The sequence below is a fragment of the Sciurus vulgaris genome, assembly GCF_902686455.1.
Source record: "Sciurus vulgaris genome assembly, chromosome: 13".
NCBI lineage: Eukaryota > Metazoa > Chordata > Mammalia > Rodentia > Sciuridae > Sciurus > Sciurus vulgaris.
Window position 1 is genome coordinate 50,699,963 of NC_136474.1, and position 26,283 is coordinate 50,726,245.

Here is a 26,283-nt window from a genome sequence, read left to right on the forward strand (position 1 = left end):
CACAATGAAACCCATTAGTCTACATAATTATTATTGTGTCAATAAAAGAAGAACCCAGGGAACCAAGGAAAAGGCCTCTCAGTCCCCGCAGAACCGTGAGAAGACAAGGGACTATGGATAGAATGGGAAGGAAAACTGCAGCATGCTTTCGGGAATGGGATCTCAAAAAGGCAGGCCTTCAGGAAATAGAAGAATTTTTTATTTCAGGGAGGAGATTATTAGCAATGTCTTCACAATTTCCATTGCCAAACGGTTTGCATTAGAATGTATTTTAGTTAATACTGCTCTTTCTGCAAGCATTTTTAAGGTACCACTTTTTGAAATCAAAATCCTAACAGTGCCTCCAAGACCTTAACGGTTGTTTTAGTCAGCTTTTTTACTACTGTGACTAAAGGTCCAACCAGAGCAACTGTAGAGGAGGAAAAGTTTGTTTAAAAGCTCATGGTTTCAGATGGTGCTTCCCTATAGAACCAGCTCCATCATGGTGGAAGAGTGTGGCACGGGGAAGCATCTCACATGATGATCAGAAAGCAGAGAGAGAGACTCCTCTCACCAGATACAAAATACATACCCCATAGCCACGCACCCAATGAACCACTTCCTCCAGCCACTCAGTTAATCCCATCAGGGGATTAATTCCCTGATTGGGTTAAGTCTCCAAAAAACCCAATCATTTCTTCTCTGAACCTTTTGGCATTGTCTCACACATGAGCTTTTGGGGTACACCTCACATCCAAACCATAGCACTGGTCAAAGCACAGTCTGGGTATAGGCAGAGTCAGCATTACCTAGGGACTTGTTAGAATGTCAGATCTCAGGCCTTCCCCAGACCATCTGAATGAGAATCTGCATTTTAACCAGGGGGCATTCACTCACATGCATAGTGAAGTGGTAAGGCTTTGCTCTAACCCACAAGTTTTATTTTCTGAGAAGCTGTAACAAATGCTAAGCATACCATTTTAGAAGTGCTTAATAGGTCAGTTATAGAATGGACGATTTAGTGATAAATGTTTGTCACTGTGTTTCCGCTGGAGAACATAAACTGTGGGAAGGGGCAGCTGGATGGCTGAATAGGTAGTTGGAGGTTCTTGGAGGGCCCGGGAGCTCCCTGCCTGCAGGCCTTGCCTTGTGCATCTCTGCGTCTGTTTCCTTTGTAATATCTGTTATAATAAGCGCCTAAACATGTTCCAGTTGGATGGCTGCTGCTCTCACAGTTGGCCTGGCCTACAGGGAAAGGCAGTTATCACGCTTTTCAGGAATGCCGGGGCTCCTGTCAGAAGTTCACTTCTTGAAGTGTTGGTGAAGGGTCTGGTCTTACCTGAGGATCATCCATTTTGATAATAGGGACAGTGAGTGCTTTCCTTGAGAAAATGGAAGAAATTATGTGCAACGATATGATAGTCTGAACTCTGAAACTTTTCCCACTGGAGTGACTCATTCACCGAAAGTGGAACAGTTTGTCCCCCAGGCTCCTCACCATACGGATTTTGTCATCTGCACAGAGAGGGTTCCAATGGGTTTATTGAGCATGGAGGCAATTTTAATATTTAATTCAGGCTTCATATAAGCACTGGGACAGAGTTGTACCTCCTTTACTGCATTGTGAGTTGAAAGAACATAAATAAAAACACTTAAACAAAAACAACAAAAATATCCACAGGAAAATGCCTTATTTTTGTACTTGGAACATAGAAGGTGGTAAAAAAAAATGTGATTATTTTTTGAATAAGTAAATAGATGAAATTTAGTTATGTATTGGTATTTAAAATGTTTTATTAATTATTATTAAGTGATAAATTTTTCGAATTGTAAAAGAGATAAATGCTTATTCATTGATAGTTTGTAGAGAAGAAAGAAAAGTAGAGAAAGAAAAATCACCCTTAATTCTCACTACTAATAAATAACATTTTGGGAATGTTATTTTGTGCATGTGTTTACATACTTGTCATATTGCACCTATAACTGTGTTCTTTTTTTTTTATTAAAATGACAAGTAACTGGTCTTTTGCTTCAGACATTAAGATACTTTCTTGTTCACTTATTACACCCACGTAAGGCAGAATCATTACACCAGATTTACAGATGAGGGAATCTTGACCATGAAGTTCTCTCTGCTGCTCCATGATCAAGTTAAGATTTTAAATTTAAGCTTTTTCAAACACTGGAGTAAGCATTTCCTTAGCAATGACTTTCTTTAACAAAATATTTTGCTGGGTGAATATGTCTAATTAGTCTAACAGTCTCTTCTTCAACATTCTGTAATCTCTCTTTTATTTATTTATTTTTTTTTTTGGTAATGGGGATTGAACTTAGGGGTGCTTAACCACCTAGTCACATCCCCAGCCTGTGTGTGTGTGTGTGTGTGTGTGTGTGTGTGTGTGTGTGTGTGTATTATTTAGAGACAGGGACTCACTAAGTTTCTTATTGCCTTGCTAAGTTGCTGAGGCTGGCTTCAAACTTCTGATCCTCCTGCTGTAGTCTCCCCAGCCACTGGGATTATAGGTGTGCACCACTGTGCCAGCTGGGTCTCATTTCTTGATATGTTATGGGGCGCAACTTAAGAACAGACCAATCACCACTGAGAAGTCCAAATTTGAGAGTCTTTATTAAGCTGGCTGGCTGACTATCTTACACAATGCCCCAAAATAATGGCTACTCGGAGAACAGCCCAGACCATAGGTTGTAGGAGTTCTTATACCAAAAATCACATCAATCATAAGTGTCTGTTGCTATGATTCGAAATTACAGACTAACATCATGAGATCATCAACAGAGGGAGAAGTGGGTCAAAATGACCCTTACCTAGGTACAAAATAAAGAATGGTTACCAACATCCACACAATCACCATTCACATGGTACATTGTTTAGGAGCAATAGGGATCAAAAAAGAACAATTTTTCTTTACATAGAAATTGTCATTCTGTATTGTTAAACATGTCACACTAAATAACTGATGATGGGTACAGAGGCGAGGTGTTCCCATGGGAGAAGCTTATTATCTACATAACATGGAGTCTCAGAGCAAAATGGAGTCATTTCCCTTAGAGTCTGGCCTATAACATTCTCATGGTGTCAGCTCTGTCAACCCATCACAATATTATATTTAATACCATGATGAACATCTTTGTGTTGAAATTTTCATCTGTTTTAGTTTTCTTAGGGTAGATTCATAGAAATATTTTAAAACTTCTTGTAAAGATAGATATAAAGATAAAAAAATTCTCAAAAGTTTGGCATTGATTTTCTTTCCCACCAGTCATTATAAATGTATATGGATAAAGTTATGTTACCCATGCTGTAGTAGGAAAAAAAAGTCCATTTAAGCACATTTTCTTTTCCTTTCAAATAACTCTTTGCACATAATCCAACAGATATTTTACTAGAATATTTAGCTGTCCCCAAATACCAGATTCTGTAGTACATTAGATTCTAGCTTAACATTCATGCTGCCCTGTTTAAAACCATAGTTTAATAAAGCCCACAGTTAAAGAAGGTGTACATTTGTATTGAGAGATACTTCATAAATTTGTGATGTTTTATAGTCCATACACAATTTATTCAACTTTAATGTGTGTATACTATCACTTGTTCTAAAATATCATGAAGTCCATATTATCCTAAGACCATAGTGTAGTTTTTCTTTCTTTTCTCTTCTGCCTCTCCTTCTTCCCAGCTTCCCTCCTTCTCTCTCTGCCTCCCTCCTTCTCTTCTTTCCTTTATATCTTTTTGTGGCAGGAAGTCAGATGGTACACAGAGAGGAAAGCCAGTGTTGTAACAGCAACAAAACCAACCCTGAGGTATATGTAGCTTAGTTTGATACCTCAATAGAACTACTGAAGAGGGAAATACCTCCTATTGCTAGTATTGTAACAGATCATTATAAAATTCAACAGCTCTGTCCTGCGACCTTGTAGAGGCACATCGTCTTATTCATTCAGCCATCTTTATTTTATCCATTGCCTGTATATTTTTATCTGTAGTGTAGCTTTCTCAGACTATCACCACAGCCCCCAGTGTGGTGGTGCACACCTGTCATCAAGTGGCTCAGGAGGGTGAAGCAGTAGGATCGAGAGTTCAATGACGACCTCAGCAACTTAATAAGGCCCTAAGCAACTCAGGGAAACCCTGTCCCTAAATAAAATATAAGAAAGGCCTGGGATGTTGCTCAGTGGTTAAGTGCCCCTAGGTTCAATTCCCAGTACCAAAAAATACATAGATAGATAGATAGATAGATAGATAGATAGATAGATAGATAGATAGATAGATAGATGCATATGTATATGTATACCCCCCTCTCTCAATATATATGTATATATATATATAATTTTTTGCCAGAAACAATTGCTGTAGTTATACATATAATAAGAAAAAAATTTTCACATTTTTAAAAAAATTTTTTTAGTTTTTATTTTATTTATTTATTTATATGTGGTGTTGAGGATGGAACCCAGTGCCTCACACATGCTAGGCAAGTGCTCTACCACTGAGCCACAATCCCAGCCCTCATTCCGTTATTAATTGGAATCTCTTGGTAGGTTTTATGCATAAGTTGTTGTCTAATAATGCCACTACTAGAATAGAAATATCAAATATGACAGTTTAGCTTAATAATATGTGTCATACTAATAAGGCACTGAATTTGGAGAATAGATACATACATGTGCTTTCTAAGATATAACGTTTTACAATTTTGAAATACTGGATAAACTGTTAGACGTTAATATATCACTGTGTAAGCAGAAAGGTTATTAGTACAGTTTTAGTATAACTTCGAGTAAATCTTTCTTTCCTTTTGTGCACTGTGTACTCCTGCTCATTAAAAAGTTATAATAGTATTTCTCTTGTAAGGTACCACTCTCATAGGAAGTACCAGTTTTAAGGTTTTTCTTTTCCTTTTTTTCTTAAGTGGTCCTTTCAAATGCAAGGAATTCTATTTAGGCTGGGATTGACTATCTGTGTATAAGTAAAAAATTATATTTGTTATTTCCTATTGTGGAATATATTCTTTGTGAAAACACTGTTTACATTTGAAATCATTAAAATTTTTAAGTGCAGGTATAGAATGAAGACACTGATACATGATTATGTAGTTCTTATGATATATTTGCTAACTCATGAGAAAATTTTACAAGTATATCATAAAAGGAATCCTGGTTTAAGAAGCTGCCTTTATAAGGCCACCATAAATAATTTTCAGAGTTCAACAGGTGAACAGTTCAAGAAATGCATTTGCAAATGATGGTTTAAAGAGAGCTAGAGTAAAGGCAGGAAATCATTCGAAGTATTTTGTAAACCCCAGAGACTCCCCAAGTACTAGTCGTCTTCTCAGGAGTAGCTTCTCAGTTATAGAAAATTCTTTTGTTTATTTAGACCAGTTCATTATTCATTATTGTCATTCAAAAATACTTTTATTGTATCAGCTATGTGTTGGTATCATTTTAGTGAGCTTTTTTTTTTTTTTTTAACTCATTTAAACAACTTTATAACATAGAAACAATTTCCCCTATCACAGAGCCACCTCTCAAATAGCATACAGGTATTCTTGTGATGCTTAATAGGCTATTGATTGATTGGTTCTAGATGCTGGGCAAGGGCTGGGCACTAAGCTGGTATAGTAATGTTCCAAAGGCTCCCAGCCCAAGCAGGACTGGGTAGGCCCTGGAACCAGAATCATTTAGACCAAGACCCAGAAGCTAAGAGGAGCCATTGAGGAAAGAGAGTGGTCAGTTAGTAGCCCAGGCAGGGGAACCTTGTGTGCTGAAGCCCTAGGCAAGAGAGCATCACATTCCCTTTCCACAGTTTTTATCTTGGTTTTGAATTTTTATAGGATTAAAGTAGTAGTAGAAAAACATAATGGAAGCATTCCCTATTTTCTTAAAATTTTTTTTTTTCCTAAATATCCTCTCACTGAACAGTCTGCCAAATTATTTAGACTGGTTAATTCCAACTCAAGAAATCTTTTGGCAGTTAAAAGGTGGGTACTGACCAGGGATCAAAATGTTTTCCGTAGCCTTCTTTTCCTTTATCTCTTTTCCCCGCCTCCCTCCTCCCAGGCCTGGCCGATGGGGTGCTGCCACCATCTGGGGCTATGGAGGGGTGGCATTGAGTTCTGCAGGCAGCTATTCCCCCAGCCCCCTACCCCAGACAAGTTCTCATTCCCTAACCTGTTCACTGTATCTCTTTTTTTGTTGTTCCCATAATCTTACCTCGCCTCTTAGAACTCCCAAATTCTAAAAGGGTGCCGCTGCATCTGCTGGCTTTCCCTTTGCAAGGTGCCAGAGACCAGTGGAAAAATGAAAATGTTTCGGTGCTCCAGTTGGGGAGTGCATCTACTTTTAAAATCCCCTCTGCTTTGAGGAATATCTTGTCATACTCAGGGAATGCATTCTTTCTTAAATGTGTGATCTAAAATTTCAGCCGATGCACAATATTGGCTCATATTTATGGGGTGTCCTATGATGATCCAGTATACATATATAATGTGTAATGATCAAATCAGGGTAATTAGCATTCTTAATTATGTGCATCCTAAAAATACATCAATGAAAACTATTTTCCATAAGAAGCAAGGGCCAAGGGCCTAGTTGTTGTTGGTTTTTGTTTTGTTTTGTTTTCAGCATGCTTGATAATGATCTACCTGTAGAGAATTACTGAACCCCCAGGCTGTAGGAACAGACCACCAAGGTACCTGCTTATTCTGTTCCTATATGGGAAGGAGACTCAAAATACTGGTGTTATGATTTAGACATGAGGTGTCTGTGGTGTGAGACAATGCAAAATTTTTCAGAGGTGAAATGATAAGATTATGAAAGGTGTGACCTAATTGGTGGATTGATCCACTGATCTGGATTGACTGGGTGGTAACTGAAGGCAAGTGGGGTGTAGGTGGAGGAAGTAGGTCACTGGGGGTGTGCCTTTGGGATTTATATTTTATCCATGATGAGCAGAACTCCCACTCTGCCTCCTGGCTGTCATGTCTTGAGCAGCTTTCCTCTGCCTCACCCTCTGCCATGATGTTCTGTCTCACCTTGGGCCCATAGCCATGGAGTTGGACGACTGTGGACTGGGACCTCTGACATTAGGAGCCAATAAACTTCTCCTCCTCTAAATGGTTCTTGTCAGGTGTTTTATCACAGTGAGGAAAAGCTGACTGAGACACCTGGCCTATCCCCTGAAGTCCTCTAGTGCTCTGCCTGCTATGGGTCAACAGCTTTGCTGCTCTGGGTATGTCTTTCATGGCTTCTTGGCACCAGCCAGTGAATTCTGACCTTACTTTTCTGGTTAAATGCAAGGCCACAAACCAAGCAGTTAGTGTCACAAGTAAACCGTAAGACTCTATAGCATCTGTGAGGGAGAATAGTGCCACACACACACACACAGGGGCCACACTCTGGGAACTGGTACCTCTCCTGGTTGGGAGCCTGTGATCGCGGAGGTGTTTCTGGCAAGGCAGTGAAGATGATAGACTCCCACATCCCCAGGAAGGCCCAGGATAAAAACAAGTCTGATCAGATGGGTAGATCTCTTTCTAACTCTGGTAAGTCACATATTCATTAAATCAACAACTGTGAAGATCGATGTTTTTAGAGACTTGTTGTCCTTTAGATGAATGTTGCCCAAGGGTCTTATTTAGAGTTGTGTCTGAAAAGTAAATGGAACCTTTCCAGGAATTTCCCCCACTGCTATCTTCTGATCAAGGAAACAAGCACATTTTTCCCCCCTTGGCAAAAGCAGTTTTTATGGGTTCATGTTGATGAAGAACTCATACCTGACCATTTTTTGGACCCTGTGAAGGTCAGTCTGTCAGATGACATGTGAAGTATGGATTTGTAGAACACGACTGGTGGATGCATTAAACAGACATGTGCTGGGTGGGGGCCCTGTTATACTAGCTGGGGGTTGGGATGACAGCACCTAGCAGAGTCAGAGTCCCCTTCTTGGGGAGATTTCCTTTATTCCAACCAAAATAATGAGATGAATATCAGATAGGAGAAGTGCTCTGCAGAGAATTAAAAGATAGGTGACAGGGAAACTTTTTGTATATCCCTTTAAAAAAGAAGAGAGAAGAGGAAATCAAAGATGGCAAGTAGCCAGTCTCAGATCTCATCAAACATTGTGTTGGTGGCGAAGGCGGGGGTGCTTATCCACCAAAAAATACAATGACAAGGGACAACTTTGGGAGTCAAAGTAACGACCACTTACCTACTTTCCAATGCCATTTGCTAGGAGGGTGTTAGCATGTTTCTTTCCAGCTGCTAGGCTGGACTGAGTAGCCACTGAGAAGCCAGGGATTGTGTTATCTGGCTCCAGTTCATAGCACAGTGCCTGCTGTACATTTGCTGTTCAACAAATATATAAATGGTTGCATGGAACAAAACTAGATTCACTTGATTTTTTTTTTTTTTTTCCCTAAAGCCCTGTATGCCGAAGGGGTCACTGTTCATTTATTTTAAACTGAGAAACATGACTTAGATATCATTTTAAAATTAAGTATTTTCGAACATATTATTGTAGCTTTTTAAAAAGAAAATTATGGTTTTCTTAGATAATATTTTTGATGGAGGCAAGGAGCAACCTAGAAAACCATAAATTACTTCTTCGGCTTTGATAGTGAATTCTATTGCTTTTGTTTGGCTCGATGGCTTGATCACCCTCCTAACCATCTGCCTTGGGTGGAGTTGACCTTTCAATCCTTCATTGGAAATTTGTCATGGATACTTGGAAGATGCAGAGCAGCAGAGTGCACAGGCTTAGACGTGGACCTGGGCAAGTGTACCTATCTCTCAGGCCTGTTGGGAAGATGCACCTAATGAACAAAATAGATTCATTGGAATTACCATAGAAACAACTTAACTTTCTAGAAAAACCATAGATAATGGAATTTATTTTATAAAATGATTCATAGCAGTATTCAAAAAGAGAACATTTCACTAGTGCTATCCTGTCACATACCAGACCTCTGGGGATGCTGTGTGAAATATGTAAAGAAAGCATTTGGAATACTTTTAAACTAAGAAGCAGAATGAGTTAGATGCTTTCCCTTTGGAAAAAAAAAATTTTTTTTTTTTTTTTTTTTCGGTACTGGGTATTGAACCCAGGGGTGGTTAAAAACTGAGCCACATCCCCAACCCCTTTTTACTTTTTTTATTTTGAGACAGGGTCTTGATAAGTTGCTTAGGGCCTTGCTCAGTTGCTCAAACTAGCTTTGAACTTGTGAACCTCCTGCCTCAGCCTCCCAAGCCGCTAGGATTATAGGTGTGTGCCACCAGCCCAGCTTGAAAAATATTGTTAACTGTTAAGTCAAGATGTCTTGAAATGAACTTTGTCACATTTTCTTGGGCCTTCGTCTGAGAGAAAGAGACACTTCTCTTAGACTTTCAGCCCAGAGTTTTTCATTTCTCGCTTCCAAGGCACTTTTTCATTTTCTGCATAAGGAAGATCCTCTCTTTAATAAGAATTGGGTGAATGAGCAAGGTGCTGAAAGCATCACTCTTTTTCCTTGCACTCCTACTCTGAGTAGAGACATACTTCTGCCTCTTTAGCCTGTGAGTGAAAGGAGCTTCTATGCTCTTTGGCACTGCCCACCAGATGTTCCTTTCTCTCTTATTGCTGCAACATCTTCATATTAAGATTGGGGCCTCCAGGAGTTTAGCATGAGTTTCCCCTGTCCAAATGGTGTTAAAAGGTAAACTCAGGGCTGGGGATGTATCTCAGGGATTGAATGCTTGCCTAGCGTGTGTAAGGCCTTGGGTTTAATTCCCAGCTGCACACACACACACACAAAGTTCAATGTATTTGGAAAACAGTTCATTGCAGAAGTGTCAAATCAATCTTATCTATTGATTGTTGCCATGGTGTACTCAAAGTTAGAGAACTTGAGATACAAGATAGAACAAGCTGAGCCCACAGGCCAGAAACCATGAGTGCCAGCTAAGTGGGAGCTGTTGTCAGGCCCCCTTTGGGTCCCATGGAATTGACATATTTTAAGGCTTTATTTGGGCAAAACACATATTTTTAGCTTTTAATTTCAACTTCATTAAATTCCTTATTATAAAATCTTTTATTTATTATTTTTCTTGACAGGAGGACTCAACTAGATAGTGGCAACATTTCAGTATTAAAAATGAAAGGAAATGAGGCCAGGCTTGGTGGCAGATGCCTGTAACCCCAGGGCTTGGGAGGCTGAGGCAGGAAGTTTGCGAATTCAAAACCTGCCTCAGTAAAATCGAGGTGCTAAGCAACTCAGTGAGATGCTGTCTTTAAATAATATACAAAATAGGGCTGGGGATGTGGCTCAGTGGTCAAGTGCCCCTGAGAGCAATCCCCCATACTCCCTCCCCGCCCAAAAAAAATGAGAAAGAAAATGTTCGAATAAGAAGAAAGTTCGGGACTGGGGTTGTAGCTCAGTGGTAGAGCGCTTGCCTAGCACATGTGAGGCACTGGGTTCAATCCTCAGCATAAAATAAGTAAAATAAAGGCATTGTGTCCTTTTACAACTAAAAAAAGAAGAGAGTTCAAATCACAAGAAAATGCATGGTTCTGTTTGATGTCCTAATGGCTTACTAGTGGCTGTTGTCATCTTTTTTTTTTTTTTTTTTTTTTTTTCAAAAGGAGCACATAAAATCTTATTTATACTACTTTGATGGATAATATAAAAAGCAATCCCCAAATCATTTGCTTTTATTTTTTGGGAAAAAACAATCAGGGACTGTCTTGGGGAGTAACCTCATAAGGGTCTCTCTCTTTACTTACTTTGAGTCCAGTTCTCTGTTGGCCTGTTGCTGAGAGTGCCCTGGGTCACAGCTAGACCCAGCTGGGCCTCAACTTACCATGAAGTGAATAACTCACTCCTATGCAATGTGGCCATTTTGCTGTTGAATTAACCCATTATTCTGTTTGGTAGGCTGGATGAGAAAAAAATAGCAACAACCAAATCATAGGGAGTATTTAGGACAAGTGAATTGACTTAAATGATGCATTTTTCTCCCTAAAGGAGGTGTAAATGTAGGGGGAATTCTGCAGTGACAATATGAAGACATCATGGCTGCTTATCCACCCACTATAGATGCATACTTTTCACTGAAAAAAACAAAGCAAAACAAAACAAAAAAACACCATTAATTGTATTTTCCCTCAAACAAATATTTTCACTGCTCTTTTGTGTTGGAACATAGTGTACATACAGCCTTTGCTTAAACATTAAATTTTATGAAAGCATTTGTAGGTTATAATATTCTATTTGGCTATTTTACGAGGTGTTTGTTCTATTGCAGACAAGTTGTTTTTCCATGAAAAAAATTAAGTTGCGAGGTTGGCTCAGAGGCATCAGAGAAGTCTTCCATATTGATTTTTTTTGCTGATTGTATAAAGTTAACTGCAGTGGTCCTCTGGAGCTATGATTTTTAAAACATTGTGGGTCACAGAAAAGATAGAACCTCCATTAACAGCAGCAGGGGTGAATCCATTTCTTTCTTTCCTTTTTTTCTTCAACTCTCAGATCTGGGATCATATGGCTCTAGTGAAAGACGGTGATGGCCCTTGGCTGGTTGGATTCAGGTGGCCCCAGATTTCCTGTGTAATCCACAAGGGTCCATGGTCCCCAGGCATTTGGAGGGGAAAAAAGTCATTTTGAATTTTTCTAAGAACTCAGCATTTTATAAATTTAGAATATTCAGAAAAAAGCTTGAAAATTTCTAACCATTCACTGCTATGGACAATAAAATTATTTTTGAAGAAATAGGTATTCTTATAATTATGCTTATTTATGTAATGGAGAAATACTCCTTTAAAGAACTAAATGTATACATTCCCTTTTATATATATTTCAGGAAACAAAATTTTTATCGCTTTAGTCCTGTTTTTAATATCCTGGAGAAACTTCAAAAGATATTTTCCATGGCAATGTTAGTGACTATAGGAATAGATGATAAATCGCTTCCTTGTATTCTCAATGGTCTTTCTAATTTGGGTGACTCATTATACAGAGTGAAAAATTTAGAGCCATTTTATTACTGATGGTTCATTTTCAAGAAGTAAACTATGGCAGCAATCATCAGAAGCCCTTTCATCAGAGAATTTCAAAGGACACCTTATCTTTTGAAGGACATTTTTAATTGTAGGTTTTTAACTTTTTATTTTGGAAAATTTCATACATTTTATAATAGTCAACTTTTTGTCACTATGATGAAATACTTAAGATAGGTTAACTTATAAACTAAAGAGGTTTATTTTAACTCACAGTTTTAGAGCTTTAATGACCTGGGATTGTTATCAACTCAATTCTGGTGAGGACCGTCTTGTCTTCATCATATCATGGTGTATGGCAATGGCAGGAGCAAAGAATCACACGGCTAGGCAGGAAGCAGAAAGAGACTACATGCGGTTAGGCTCAGACTTCTATAATAATTCTCTTACAAGGACTAACCAGGGTCTCATAAAAAATACTTTAATCCCTTTCAAGGGCATGCTTCCAGTTGACCTGCAACCTCCCACTAACCCCACCTCCCAAAGGTCCACACCAAGCTTCCAGCACATGAACCCTGGGGGGACAAGCCACATCCAAACCTTAGCACATCTTCCAGAGCACATGAAGTATTTTGCAAATTCTAATGTTCCAGTTCTCAGCTGTAATAATTACCAACTCGTGACTGCCTTGTTTCATGTATATTTCTGCTTAATATTCTATGTAGTACGGGACAACCCCACACCCAAAAACTATTTGGCACAAAATATTCAGAATGTCACTGTTGAGAAACCCTGATTTAGGGCTTTAATTTGTCTTAGCAGTGTTTTGAGTTTTCAATGTAGTTAGATTGTAGTTTCAATGTTTGTTAGATTTATTCTTAGATAATGAATATTTCAGTGCTATTGTGAATGGTGATTTTAAAACCTCATTTTCTAGTCGTTGCATGTGCGTGGATATATACGTGTGTATGTGTGCGAATGTGGTGTTGTTTTAGATGTCCCCTAGTGAGTGTCTTATGTGTCTCTGATGTTGGGTAGTCTTACTTCAAAGTTTCCCTTTGGTCTCTTTTTCCTCCTGTGGTTCATTATTGTTGAAGAAACTAGGATCTTTATGCTGTAGACTTTCCCACACCTTAGATTTTGCTGATTCTGTCACGGTGGCAGTCCCTGTCTTTATGAGCACTGCCCATATCCCTTAATTCATTAGGGCCTGCACAACAGCAATACTTCTGTCATTTACTTTTCATTCATTATCCTAGGTTACTTCTATAAAGGAACACTTTTCCCACCCCCAAACATTGGTTGCTCTGTGTCCACAGAGTAAAGGCAGGGTAAATTCTCATTCTTGCCCTTTTAAAGAATCTGTTTTTAAAATAATGAGTTGGTTCCCTAAAATCCCCAGTAGGAAGCTAGTGAGTTTTTTTAAAAATTAAAAGCATCATTATGAATGCATGGTTTCATCTTGATATTTCAATCTATTGCTGTTTTTGCTCTCCAGGGTGATCAAATTCTTCCCTATTTGGCTAATGGGAACCTCTTCAAGACCCTAATAGGTTTTTTAAACTTCCTTAATTTCTGCTGTAACAAGACGTTTCAGGTTCTTCTTGAGCCTTTCTTGGCCCTGCCTTGGAAGCAGCCACAGTCCCTCACTTGATGTATCTGGAGAGGGTGCTAGGCATGCACAGTGCTGCTGGGTGGCCCCTGGTTCTAGGCTCTTTCAGTGGACAGATCTAGGATAAATGTATGCATTCAAAGATTGAAAAAAATAAATTGAGTTTACACTGATTCTCTTAGGACTCTAAGATTTTAAAATTAACTTCATCCTCTCTCCCCTATATAATATACAAATATAAATAAAATCTTGTATTTCTACATATGCAATGCTTGCTATATCACAAACTATGCACCCAGAAGTCTGAGAGTAAGACACCCTTGTCCAGTCAGAATATGGTTACTGAAAATAGATTAAGACTGTGGAGCAGGGGCATCTCCTGAGGGTTTGTTTTCAGGGATATTTATGATAGGGTTTTACTATTAGATTGTAGTGTTCTACAGTTATTGGAGTAGTTCTGCTCTGTGTAGTTGTGTTGCCATTTTATTTACATTTAGGTGCCTTGCATTCATTTACTTTTAATTTTTAGAAATTGTTACTCCGCCATGAAGAATGATAAAATTATGGCATTTGCAGGCAAATGGATGAAATTGGAGAATATCATGCTAAGTGAGATAAGCCAATCTCAAAAAAGTAAAAGATGAATGATCTTGCTGATAAGCGAATGAGGACATATAATGAGGGGTAGGAGGGGTTAGGGTTAGGGTTAGGGTTAGGTTTAGGGTTAGGAATAAGGAGGGTGGTAAGAAAGGAGGAAGGAAGTACTGTATAGAGGGAAAAAGGGGTGGGAGGGGTGGGGGGAAAGGGAAAAAATAACAGAATGAATCAAACAACATTGCCCTATGTAAATTTATGATTACACAAATGGTATGCCTTGACTCCATGTACAAACAGAGAAACAACATGTATCCCACATGTTTAAATAATAAAAAAAAAAAAAAGAAAAAGAAAATGGGCAATATGTAGTGTCAGTCTCCAGAGGAGCAGGAGAGTGAAGTGCTCCCAGCCTAGAGGATAGAGTCACAGCACCTGCTCTGGGGTCTGCCAAAAAAAAAAAAAAAAAAAAGGAATTGTATATTAAAGTTTAATTTGGTTTTATTGTGTATCATGATTACATGGTTCCAAAGTCGAATCTACAGACCAGGTATAGGCAGGGAAGCTTCATTTTTGTCTTTTGTGACTTCCTCGTTCCCTCCCTCACCTTATAGATATCCATTTTTAAAACAAATGTTATGAGTTATCCCACCATGGCAGGTTCCCTGTCTGAGCAGTCTTGAAATGAGCTGGGAGCCTCTTCCCTCTCCCCACCCTGACACTGGGTTTTCAATGATCATCCTCATACTTTCTGGTAGCCTTTTTCAATCTCCAAAATAAATGCATTTCATACAGAGGCGTGTGAGGGTCAAATGAATTAAGATGAAGAGAGTGAACACAGGCTCCCTTGAAGTGTGTTCGGTTAAAACCAGCTGAGCCTGGGCGGATGGCTCTTCTCACAGCCAGTGCTCCCTGGCCCTACAGTCCTCATGCCCGGTGCACCCCGATGCTGTGCAGGTTGCAGACAGCACCTTAAGGAGGAAAAACTGTTCTGTTGGCCTGGTTTCTACATTTTTCCCCACACTTAAATGAAAAGATGGTATGTGAAGTAATAAGGGCAAGGTTAGTACTATGAATAATTAATGACTCTCAGAAACCTAATTTTAGTCAAGAACAAGAAGCAAAAGTAGCAACATGAGTTTCCGCTTCTTTCACTTCTCAGCGGCAGAGTGGTTAACGTAAGCAAAAGGGGAGAGCCAGTTGCCAGCGCTGGATTGAAACACGCCTCTTCCCAGATGGCAGGGCTGTGTACAACCTCCACTAATTTCTGTCTGCTGAACTACCCGCCACCACACACAGCCCACTCCAAGAGAAAAGGTGCATGTGCCCTTTGTCTCAGTGATGCTACCTCTAGTAATTTATCCCCTGAATGTATTTGGCATTGCTTGTAAAAATATAGGTATAGGCTGTCCACCAAGCATATGTGTGCCTGTATATATGTGGAGATTCACACCTCCACACTTTCATTTTGAGCACAGTCTAATTTTCTCAGAGGAGATTACTAAATAAATTGTTACGTGTCTTTTATATAGTGCCATATATTTACGTAATAAAAAATACACTCTACTGGCATGTATGTTTAAAAAGAACAAATAAAAAGGTGAATAATAACCACCTTCCTTTGGACATGATTTTATAGATGTCAGGTTGCTTCTACCATCTTTATATTCACTGTGTCAGTTCATTTAATAGCCACAGTTTTAAAGGCAGTCTTTGTTATAATTTGGTCTTGTTAACTGCTTTGCTTTGAAGAACTGGGGGCAGATTCTGTCCTGGCAGATAGAACATTAACCATTGCATTGCCTCTTCAACTTTTCCTGAGGGTAATTTAATCTGCTTGATGACTGTGTCTTTAACTCAGTTAATAGGATTATACAGTGATCCTGACCTCTTAGATGATCTTTTGTAGTAATATAACTATATAGTTTATTGCTTTTTTATTATTTAAAAAACAGCAAAATTTATCAACTCAGCAATTTTTAATTGTACAGCACAGCACTATGAACAGCATATATATGATTCATTGCTTTTAAAAAGAACTTGTTCAACTGGTGTTACAGTTTACCTGTGTTCTTAGAGTTCCATGAAAATAGCAATAAATGAGTAGATCAAATTTCACACTTTTGATAAGTCTTCCAAAACTAAGGCACAGGAAAGAGAAAGGATATCAATTTTTTAAATTAAAATTTTTAGTTTTACAGACTGCAATCTGATTCATTGTACATAAATGGGGTACAACTTTTCATTTCTTGTGGTTGTGCACAATGTAGATTCAAACCATTCATGTAATCATACATAATACATAGTGTAGTACTGTCTGTCTCAGTCTACTGTCTTTCCTTTCCTCCCCCCCTCCCCCCCCATTTTCCTCTAAACCATCCAAAGTTCCTCCATTCTTCCCTCCCCCCCCCCACTACCCTCCTCGTTATGTATTGTCATGCACTTATCAGAGAAAACATGTGGCCTTTGGTTTTTTGGGCTTGTCCTATTTCACTTAGCATGATATTTTCTAACTCCATCCATTTACCAGCAAATGCCATAATTTTATTATTCTTTATAGCAGATGATTTTTAAAGTAAAAGCTTACAATAAAAATATTTTTGTTTTGTTTTCTTAACAGGAATCATAGCCCATTGATGAGTTTTGGAGCCAGCTTTGTCAGTTTTTTGGTAAGTTGGTATCAGTAGAGGTATTGGTATGAAGAAAATAAATATAAACTAATGTCTCTTATACAGCTGCCTAGTATACTCTTGTAGAAAATCCTGTAGCATTTCACACTGAGATAGTTTTTGCCTGTTAACCAATGTCTATAGATAATTTCCCTAATTTTAAAAATAAAATGTTTGTATCTTCTAAAGTATTATATTTTTCCCCAATCAAAATTCTTTTTAGAATAGAAATATAATAGAAAGACCTTCAAAAATTACAAGTGTATTGGGACAGGGGGTGGGGGCAGGTCTGGCTCTGAGTTATAAAGATTTGCTCTAAAATTATTGAGTAACTGTGGACTGGAAGATGAGTTCAATAAGTAAAAGTAATTTGTTGGTTAGCCATGCATTTCCAAATGCTGATATTTGAGAATTGAGGGAATAGGTTTTAATTGGGAGTATAGAAAATTGGATGCTTTCTTTTCAGAAATATAACACAGACTACTTCCAAACACGCAAGTTTTTAAAACCATCACAGAATTGTATAACAAGGGGAGAAAGGTATGCCATAGAGACCAAAAGGGAGAAAGCATTTAGATTTGAGATTCAGAAAGATGTCACCAAATAGGCATATCATGCCCAGTCTGGCAGTGCCCAACTCTAGACATGAGACTATCCCTAGTGCAATGGGGTTTCATTCAGACTATTTATTTCCTTTTATTGACAGATAGTGCAATAAAATTTTAGAGCCTACTCTTTGCAAGAATACATAGTTCTTCATCTAAAAAAAACAAAGTATCAAATGGGGATCATAATATTAGTACCCAAGTGACTAAAAAGGCTGTCACAGAGACTGAACCAAAGTGGGTGAACTGGGTGGCCACCAAGGGGTGGACAGGATGGTTGGGAGAAAGAGTATGACGGGGAAACTAGGTGACCATAGTCTGGTTTGGCTAGGATGGAAAAACAGGCTTAAGTCATTGTGACAGGGCCTAAAATGCCAAGGTGGGACCAGGGAATCCAGTGGGGAATGGAGAGCTTGAGACTGTTCCTAGGTCCTTCCAGGAACCAGGCCTCCTTGCCCTGTACCCACCCATCTCTGAAACCTCAGTTCTGCTGGATATAACTGGCAGGTAGGTGTTCAGCAGATGTTCAGGACATCACCTCTACCCAGTCAGATGTGGCTTGCCAACATCCGCCAGCAGCAGGTGCCTAAAATCAAGCTGTCAGTGGAGATTTTAAGTATACATGATATGACATGATTGCTATCTAAGGAAACCCACAGGAATCACCCTGGAAAGACTGATGACTTCCAAAGAGCCCCTCTAGTGGTTGTTTGGTTAGCATTTCTATCCAGTACTTACTGGAGTCGATCTAGAGTAGAATGAACTTTTGAATAAGACCCCGTTATAAAAACTAAATTGAATAGATGAATCAGAAATTATACAGAATTTTTGCTATTATAGTTAAAAAATTTTTGTAGTCGTAGATGGCTGGCGTGCCTTTATTTTATTTGTTCATTTTTATGTGGTGCTGAGGATCAAACCCTTTGCCTCACACATGCTAGGCAAGTGCTCTGCCACTGAGCCTCAGCCCCAGCCCTGCTACTGCATTTAATAGCAACAGAGACACAGTAGAATGGCAATTATAAGGACACGTGTTACTGTATATTTTTTCATGCTATTGTAGTAGAGTCATATATTATTTAATATGGAGATTATGGTTTCTTTAAATGAATAGGGTGTGCATTTTGCACGTTTTGATTCTTTTACTTGCAACAAATGATTTAAGTGATTTTTTTTTTTTTTTCTAGCTTGGACTATTATTATAATAAACAGGCCTGAAGTTTCAGAAACTTACTGATTCATTCATTCTCTCCTTGTTTCTTGGAAGAATGCCATGATGACATTTGAGGAAGAAAAAATGCAGTTGGCGTGCGATGACTTAAAAACTACAGAAAAGCTGTGTGAAAGTGAAGAGGCTGGAGTAATTGAAACAATCAAGAATAAAATCAAGAAGAATGTAAGTATGCGCCTTTAGATTATGGGCTGCATACTACTTAGTACTTACAGTATCACTTGGGTTTCAGCATTTAAAATAGGACTGAAAACAAGCAGTAAATGTTTCCCATGGCTTCTGGTTATGTGGAATGTCTCTCATAAAGCAATATAAATCCTTTCCCGTGGTTAGAGCCATCCATTGGTATTTTAGAACCATCCTTTCTGCAGCTGGGGATGTGGTTTAGTGGTAGAGCGTTTGCCTAGCATGTGTGAGGCCCTGAGTTCAAGCCCTAGTACTAGAAAAAGAAAACCAGAATGATCTTCTCCCATAAAGGGCCCCATGACAACGGTTTCTTGTGTATAATTAAACATGACGCACTGATAGCTGAACAATAAAACATCTGCATTTTGGCATACTTCAGCCATTGACCTCATTTTCCCCAGGCCTCACCAACCTTTGTTAATAAAGTTTCAATAACATCATAAGCCACTTTCTGTATTTTGCCCTCTCGTTTCAGTCCAAAAGTTCCTGTTGTAGAGAGGCATGCTTCCACTGCTGGTATTTCTTGGGGTGCCCGGGATCTTGGATATGACACATATGTAACTGACAGACCAGTCTGTTGGTATGGTCATCAGGCTGCCCCATCTTGTCATCTGCTCGTTCATGTCAGTCCCCTTCCTTCCTGTGGGTGGTCACAAGACATGGCTTCACCTCCACTCTTGCTTGTGGTATGCACCATGAGGAAGCCACTGGTGGGCCAAGAATGCTGGCTCCTGATGCTCCAGATGGGCCAGACTCATCTTTGCCTCCTCCTCCTTCAAACCCAACGTGCCATCAGTGACCAATCTCCTGTGATTGTCTTTCTTAAATAGCTCTTGAATTCATTGACTGCTCTCCATCCTTGCTGCCATCTCCCTAGGCCACCCACCATCGCCCTCATCTAAGACATTGGCGCTCTGCCTCTGTCTTTCTGTACTCCATTCATTTTCTGTAATACAGTCGATAATACGTTGCTTACTTGGTTTTCAGTGCCATCCTTTATAATAAAATCTAAACCCCTAACTATGCTGGCATATACCTCTGCCTGGATAATTCTTCTGCCTCTTCACCAGGTTCCTTCTCTTGGTTCTTCCTAGACAGACAAGTGTTCCCCCAAGAGCCTGAGGCTCCATACGCTGCTGAATATGTCTCCTAAGGTTCCTGTAGTTCCCTCTGCTTTAACCCTTCAGAGCACTTACTATGTAACATGGTGATAAGGTCTGTTTTTCATCATTAAGTGTAAACTATTTACATGTCTGTCCTCAATTTCTATTACCATCCCTAGCATATATGTTAATAATTAACATTTGCAATAGCACTTGCAATTTATAAAGCATTCACATATATAGGATCTCATTAGCCTTCTGGACAGCTTGCAGAGTAGATGTTATTATAAATAAGGAAACAAAAGCATTGATGCATTGACATTTTCCCAGAGTAATGAGTGCTGGGGCTTGACAGGGAATAGCAGTGACCATGATGGATTATGCTAAAATCTAGGGAAAAACAGAGAAACACGTCTTACTGTCATGTATACTGTTTATACTATTGACTTATTTGCAAAAATTCTACAATTTCTCATGTCACTATGAAAGCTCATGGAAGCTACTTAGCTTATTTTATTCAACGTTTCTTTGTGTTAAGAATGCAGAATGTTGTATGCCCTGGTTATTTGTATTCATTTTAGAAATATTCTTTATGATTAAGACCAGTATTTTTTAAAGTGATTTTACTTTTTGCTTATTTTTATTTATATGCCTAAATTGCAAGTATAATTTGTGATTTATTAAAACTAATTTTTAATTCCAGGGTGTTTTCTCCTTAATGGAAATGGAATCAGTTTCCAGCCCTTACATCTCAGTTGCATGCACCAAAAGAATGTACCATAGTATTAGTCCTACCTGCAGATAAATGCTGTAAATTGACTTTTTGGATTACCGACTTAGGGAATGTATTATACCTTCAATGGTTTTAATTTTGGATAAATAGGAATTTACATTGTCTTTAAAAAAAAAAGTGAACCTCTGAAGTTTTGTATTAATGTTCATGTTTTTCACAAATTTAGATGTTATCATTTGGAATATTGTTTTTGAATTAAAATGTTCTTTAACACCGCATTGTTAGCAAAGCTCAATCTAATGGGAATACGGAGTTTCCAGATTTCTATTATAAGTTTGGTCTTGGCTTTGAGGAACTGCCATGTCTCACAGCTCTAATATGAATTATCCTGTACCTTTAAGTAATAGTTGTTTGGAGGGAGTATCGTTCATGTGTGTAATTTATTGATGTGTACTTTTCTTTCCACGCAACAGGTTGATGTCCGCAAGTCCACTCCCTCCATGGTTGATCGGCTTCAGAGGCAGATTATCATAGCTGACTGTCAGGTGTACCTGGCTGTACTTTCATTTGTCAAACAAGAATTGTCAGGTATGCCGATGCATTCTTTTTAATGGCTTTTGCTATTCAGGCAAAAATCAGTAATGCTCTTGTTTTTTAAGACCACTTTAAATTTTACTTTTTGAAAACACATGACGCCTCTTTGGGGCATGATACTGATTTATTACTTGGAGAATTGAAACCATAAGTGCTTAATGTGTGTTTTCCTCCTCCTGTCTCAAGATAATTCTGTCTTAGAGAAATTAGGAGTGCCTTTTTTATGTATGTAGGTACAGTACTTTTTCTTTGTGGGAATCAAGTTGTAATACTAATCTTTAAAGTGAACTCTAACTGGTTTAAATTTAAGTTTTTCAGGAAATTGTTATTGAAGGCCAGAATACCTTCAGTGGTTTTAAGTATTAGGAAATGATTAAAGATTAAAGATCATTAAAGATTCCCTCATACACTTGAATGACTAGCATGGTAACAACCTTTAGCAGGGTTTATAAACTAATTTCTTAATTAGTTTGTCCAAGACAGATGTTTTCCAGGCTTTTGCAGCTTTAATTTCTTGAGTGAAATAGACTCGATGAGTCTGTAATAGCTTGCTGTAAGAGTGTGTCTAAAATTGACCTAATTCTTTCCCTAATGTGGTTATGTGTCTCTTGGATCCTGACAGCAGAAACCTGCCACTTTGGTAGATAGGATTGCTCGGCAAAAAAAATGAAAATTCTAAAAGAAAATCAATTAAAATTTACAGTCAGGAAAGCATTTTTCCCCCAAACCTTGTATGAAGAAGGATGTTTCTGCTAATTATGAATACACTTTTCTTTTTAGACAACTAGAAACCATTTTTTCCCCTTCTCTCTCTTGCTCTCTTTATCTCTCTGTCCCTGTGTCTGTCTCACACTTGAGGATGCTTTGTTTGTTTGGCTCAAGTTAAGTGGAATTTAACTTTTAATTTGGCCTCTAAAATTTGGACCTCCTAGAACTTATCTTTCTTTTAAAATATGTCCTATGAGGTACTTCTGTCATTTCTTTTGGTTCATGTCTTTTTCTTTAATCCTCTTCTCATTACTCTTTCAAAATCTTGTTTGGGTGGTTGACAACTCATAGCACATGTGAATCACCTAAGTAAGGTGAAAACCCCATTTGGAATTCCACATTAATTTGGATATAAAAGAGCAGCAGAGCTTATCTGGAGCTTTTTGGTCAAGACAGGAACTCTGGGTTTTCAGTGATTTTGTACATTATCTTCCTGACATCAAGGACTCTTGTAAAAAGAGTTGATTTTAGCCATTAAAAAGACATCTGTTCAGAGAGAAGGGTGACCCAGTGCACAGTTGTGCATGTGTGTGGTCCAGCACCTCAGGTGGGTGAGTGAGGCTGGACTATCCCTTGAGCTAGAGAAGGGGAAAGCCAATGTACGTTTAAGTGTAAAACTATGTCAAAAGTTAAAAAGTGAGCATATCTGTCCTTCATTTGTTCATTCAACAAAAAATTGCAGAGCTCATGCTGTGTGGTAAGCATAGACCAAGGACCTTGTCTATGTGAAGTTACAGTGGTCAGATGGTATTATTTATTTTAAAATTATTCTGATTATAAAATTGCTAATATTATTATGAAAAAATTTGACATTGTAAACAAGTATAAAAGAAAGCAGGTCATCATCTCTACTCACAAGGAATTATTCTTTATTCAGAAAAAAGAATGGGTAAAGTTTTCTTCTGTATAAAAATAGAAAATTTTTACAATATTTAATCTGTATTATTTTGTATCTGACTTTCCCCTCTTAGGTTATATTTTGAATATTTTTCTATGACTCAGTTTCATAAGATAATTTTAAGTAATAGCATATTATTTTACTATAGGGATAGGCCATAGTTTATTTAATCAATTCCTTTTAGACATGTGAGCATTCTTTTTTTGTATATTTTTGTTGTTATTAGTGAAGCTGAATCTATTTTTATTTCAACTACTTGATTAACTAGCTTTTGTGATGTTGGTGGCCACTTTACTACTAAGCTTCACATCCAGCCCCACCAACCCCCCGTTTTTTTGTGTGGTACTGGGGGTGGGACCCAGGGCCACAGTTGTGCTAGGCAAGTGCTCTACCACTGGGCCACACTCCAGGCCCCTCCATCCCATTCCGTATTTCAGTTTGCCATTATATTTTTTACCCACTCCTCTAATAGTTTGATGTGAAACAATTATTTAATCCTGTTTACCATAGATGTGTAATAGCATCCTTGATGTTTCCTGAGGCCCTAGGTTTTATTGAATGTGAAATTGATATTGAAGAGAAGTTCTCACAGCTATAAAAACCCCTGGTCCTAGTGAATTTGTGTGGTGGCAGTTCACTTTTTGGATAGTTCTACGTCTTTTTCACATAAGCAAACAAACAGAACTAACGTGCTTCATTTACTTTTCAAACGACTACAAATGATTCATTGTTGGAATCCATTTCTTAGAAAACATTTTAGTTGGATAATTTTCTAGAAGAAAACAAAAACAAAATCCTCCTTTCTGAGACATTTTCTCAGTGTCCCTCATCTTCCTCGAGCGGGGCTGAGGGAACATTGGGCCACCTCGTGGGCACACACTGACCAGAGCTCTGAGAGGGAATGAACCAGTAATAAATTTTAGTGCTTCATTCTTTTCAAAGAGTGTTTACTTCATTTGATTTCTTTGTAAGGAACTGTCCCATCTCATCTTTCTTCATTTTCCCATACTACTTTCTTTTTCATTATTCTATGATCCAAGAATCTTTTTCGAGGGAGCATATATTACTTGTGTAATAAGGAGTTATTTTTAAAACATTTTGTGGCACTGGCCACCTGAGATTATCATCGGTGCCCTCTATTTCCTTTTGGATTTGAAGATAGGGGCCTGGGTCTTACCCATCCTTGTGTTTTTGGCATGATGAACACTGAGCCACTTTTCCTTCCTTTCCAGGGACAATCAAGAGTGAGCGATTTGCAGAGCTTGTGAGGGATGACAGACCAGGACCAGAGCCATGGTTTTCTTATTTCATAACCAAATTCCTAGTGTTAATACCTCTTCCCATCACCTCAGTCTGATTACTTGTGTCACCACGTGGCTCAAAACCCTGTGCTTCCCAAGGCCTTTCCCTCACTTCTCCCTGTGTCCAGTGGCATGAGTCCCACATAGAGCAAAGCCTGCTGCCCCTTGGCTCCCTCTCCCTGCCACAGTCTCTGCACTACCCCTGGAGCCATCTTCCTGACCCGTGTTACACCTGTGCTGTAGAAACCTAACCGTCCTGCACTGACCACAGGATAGAGTCCAAAACCCTTCCATGTGTGGCCCGCCCCCTCCCAGGCTCCTGCCGCCCACTGTCTCACCTGACTGAGCAGAGCTCCTTGCCTCCTCCCTAGGTCCCCTTGGCTGCCTGCTGCCTGTCCATGCTGCCTCTCAGCTTGGAACACCTCTGCCCCTTCATCTTTCATCTTCCTAGTCAAGTGCAGCCCAAGCCTTCCTCCCTCCTTACTGACTCCATCAGTCCAGTTTGTGTTGCTCTGTGTACATCTAGGACGTAGCCGGTTAAAGCAGTTACCACACAGCCATATGCACTTTTTTATGTGTCTGCCAAAATATGAGACTGAAAACTTGAGGGCAGGGATGTTGCTGGTCTCCCTCCTGTCTTCCCTGTTTCCAACACACATGGGGCACTTAGAACACACTGGATGCTGCGAGATGATGGCTGCTGATAATCCAGAGATGAATGAGGGGCAGCCCTTGCCTTGAGGGAGCTCGGGTTTAGCAGGGGGAATGATGGGTAAATGAGTTCTGTCTCGGGAAGATACCACAGCCAGCTGACATGTAGGGTCGTCACAGAGGTTGCTAGGGGTGTGAACAACTCTGAACCTTTGGGAAGGTCAAGGATCCCTGATTCTGTCCCTGAGCAGAATTAAAAAGAATCAACATTTATTTTCTTCTCTGTGTCCCTGATACTTGCTTTGGTGCCTCTGCCTAGCACACAGTGGGTGTCTATTAAGTGAATTAAAGGGAGGAATGGAGGACAGATGAGGTCACTGAGGAAAGGAATGGGGAGTGGAAAAGCGAGTCCAATAGAAGTCTGCTAACTGGGGGTGAAGATAATGAGGAGGTGGGCTGACTGGTAGAAACAGTATCACTTTTGTCCTTCAGAGTCTGTTATTTGGGTCACTAGAGAGGCAAGCCGGTACTTACCCATTCTTAGAGGGTTAACTGGTCTCACTGTCGCACAAGTGAATGAATGTAAGGGATGCACATTGGATGCTCTCGTCACATACCTTCCCCCTGCAAAATTACAAAATTCATTCCAAGATCAGTTTAGTGCAACTTGACATTTTCATTTTCCAGGCAACCCTTGCCCTTTCCCAGGAAGGACTTTCACCTCCTATGTCCCCTCCACCTCCCAGTGGGATTGATGCCTGAATCTATTATCATAGGGCAAATGCTGTGTTCCTATCCTGTCTGCCTTCTTCCACAGGCACAGGCCAATCCTCATGGCTGAATGATTTATACTGACCTTTCGGAGGAGCCTTTGGAAGGCCAGGCAGTGTGTGACTATTGAATGCTGTGTTGTATTCGTCTTGGGAAGTGGGGAGCTCACTGGCATTATTGCTGAGTCTAGGTGATCGCGTGCTCCTGGTGCAGAGCTGGATCTTGCTGTGTTCTGGCTGCAATTCACGTAGTGCCACCTCCTCCAAATGGGCCACAGTGTTTGGGACCAGGAGTAGGGCAAGTCCCTGGGGAACCTATTTCAATATCCAGTTGAATGTAGAAAACTGTAAAAGCAAAATCTTTCTCTACAGGCATGTTAATTTTGTTTTGGACATATTTCAGTGTATAGTCTTTGACATCCAAAACATTGGTTTTCATTTCCCTGGTTCAAATGAAGGCTCTTCGAGCATGTTGCTATGGATTCCAATATGTGATTTTTAAAAATTGGTACCAAAGTGCCTATCTTAGGCATGAAATGAAAAACATGTTTAGTTCATTTCACTTTTTTTTCTATAAGAATGAGGTTTTGATTTTGTTAACTG

At 39.1% G+C, this 26,283-nt stretch overlaps 1 protein-coding gene across 1 annotated transcript in view; it reads left to right on the forward strand.

Moving 5' to 3' along the window:
• TTC39C (tetratricopeptide repeat domain 39C) overlaps positions 1 to 26,283 on the forward strand; it is a 98,090-nt gene that overhangs the window by 25,814 nt on the left and 45,993 nt on the right. Inside the window, 3 exon segments of the mRNA XM_079108747.1 lie at positions 16,792 to 16,840; positions 18,713 to 18,841; positions 21,172 to 21,286. Coding sequence (XP_078964873.1) covers positions 16,792 to 16,840; positions 18,713 to 18,841; positions 21,172 to 21,286 — 293 coding nt within the window.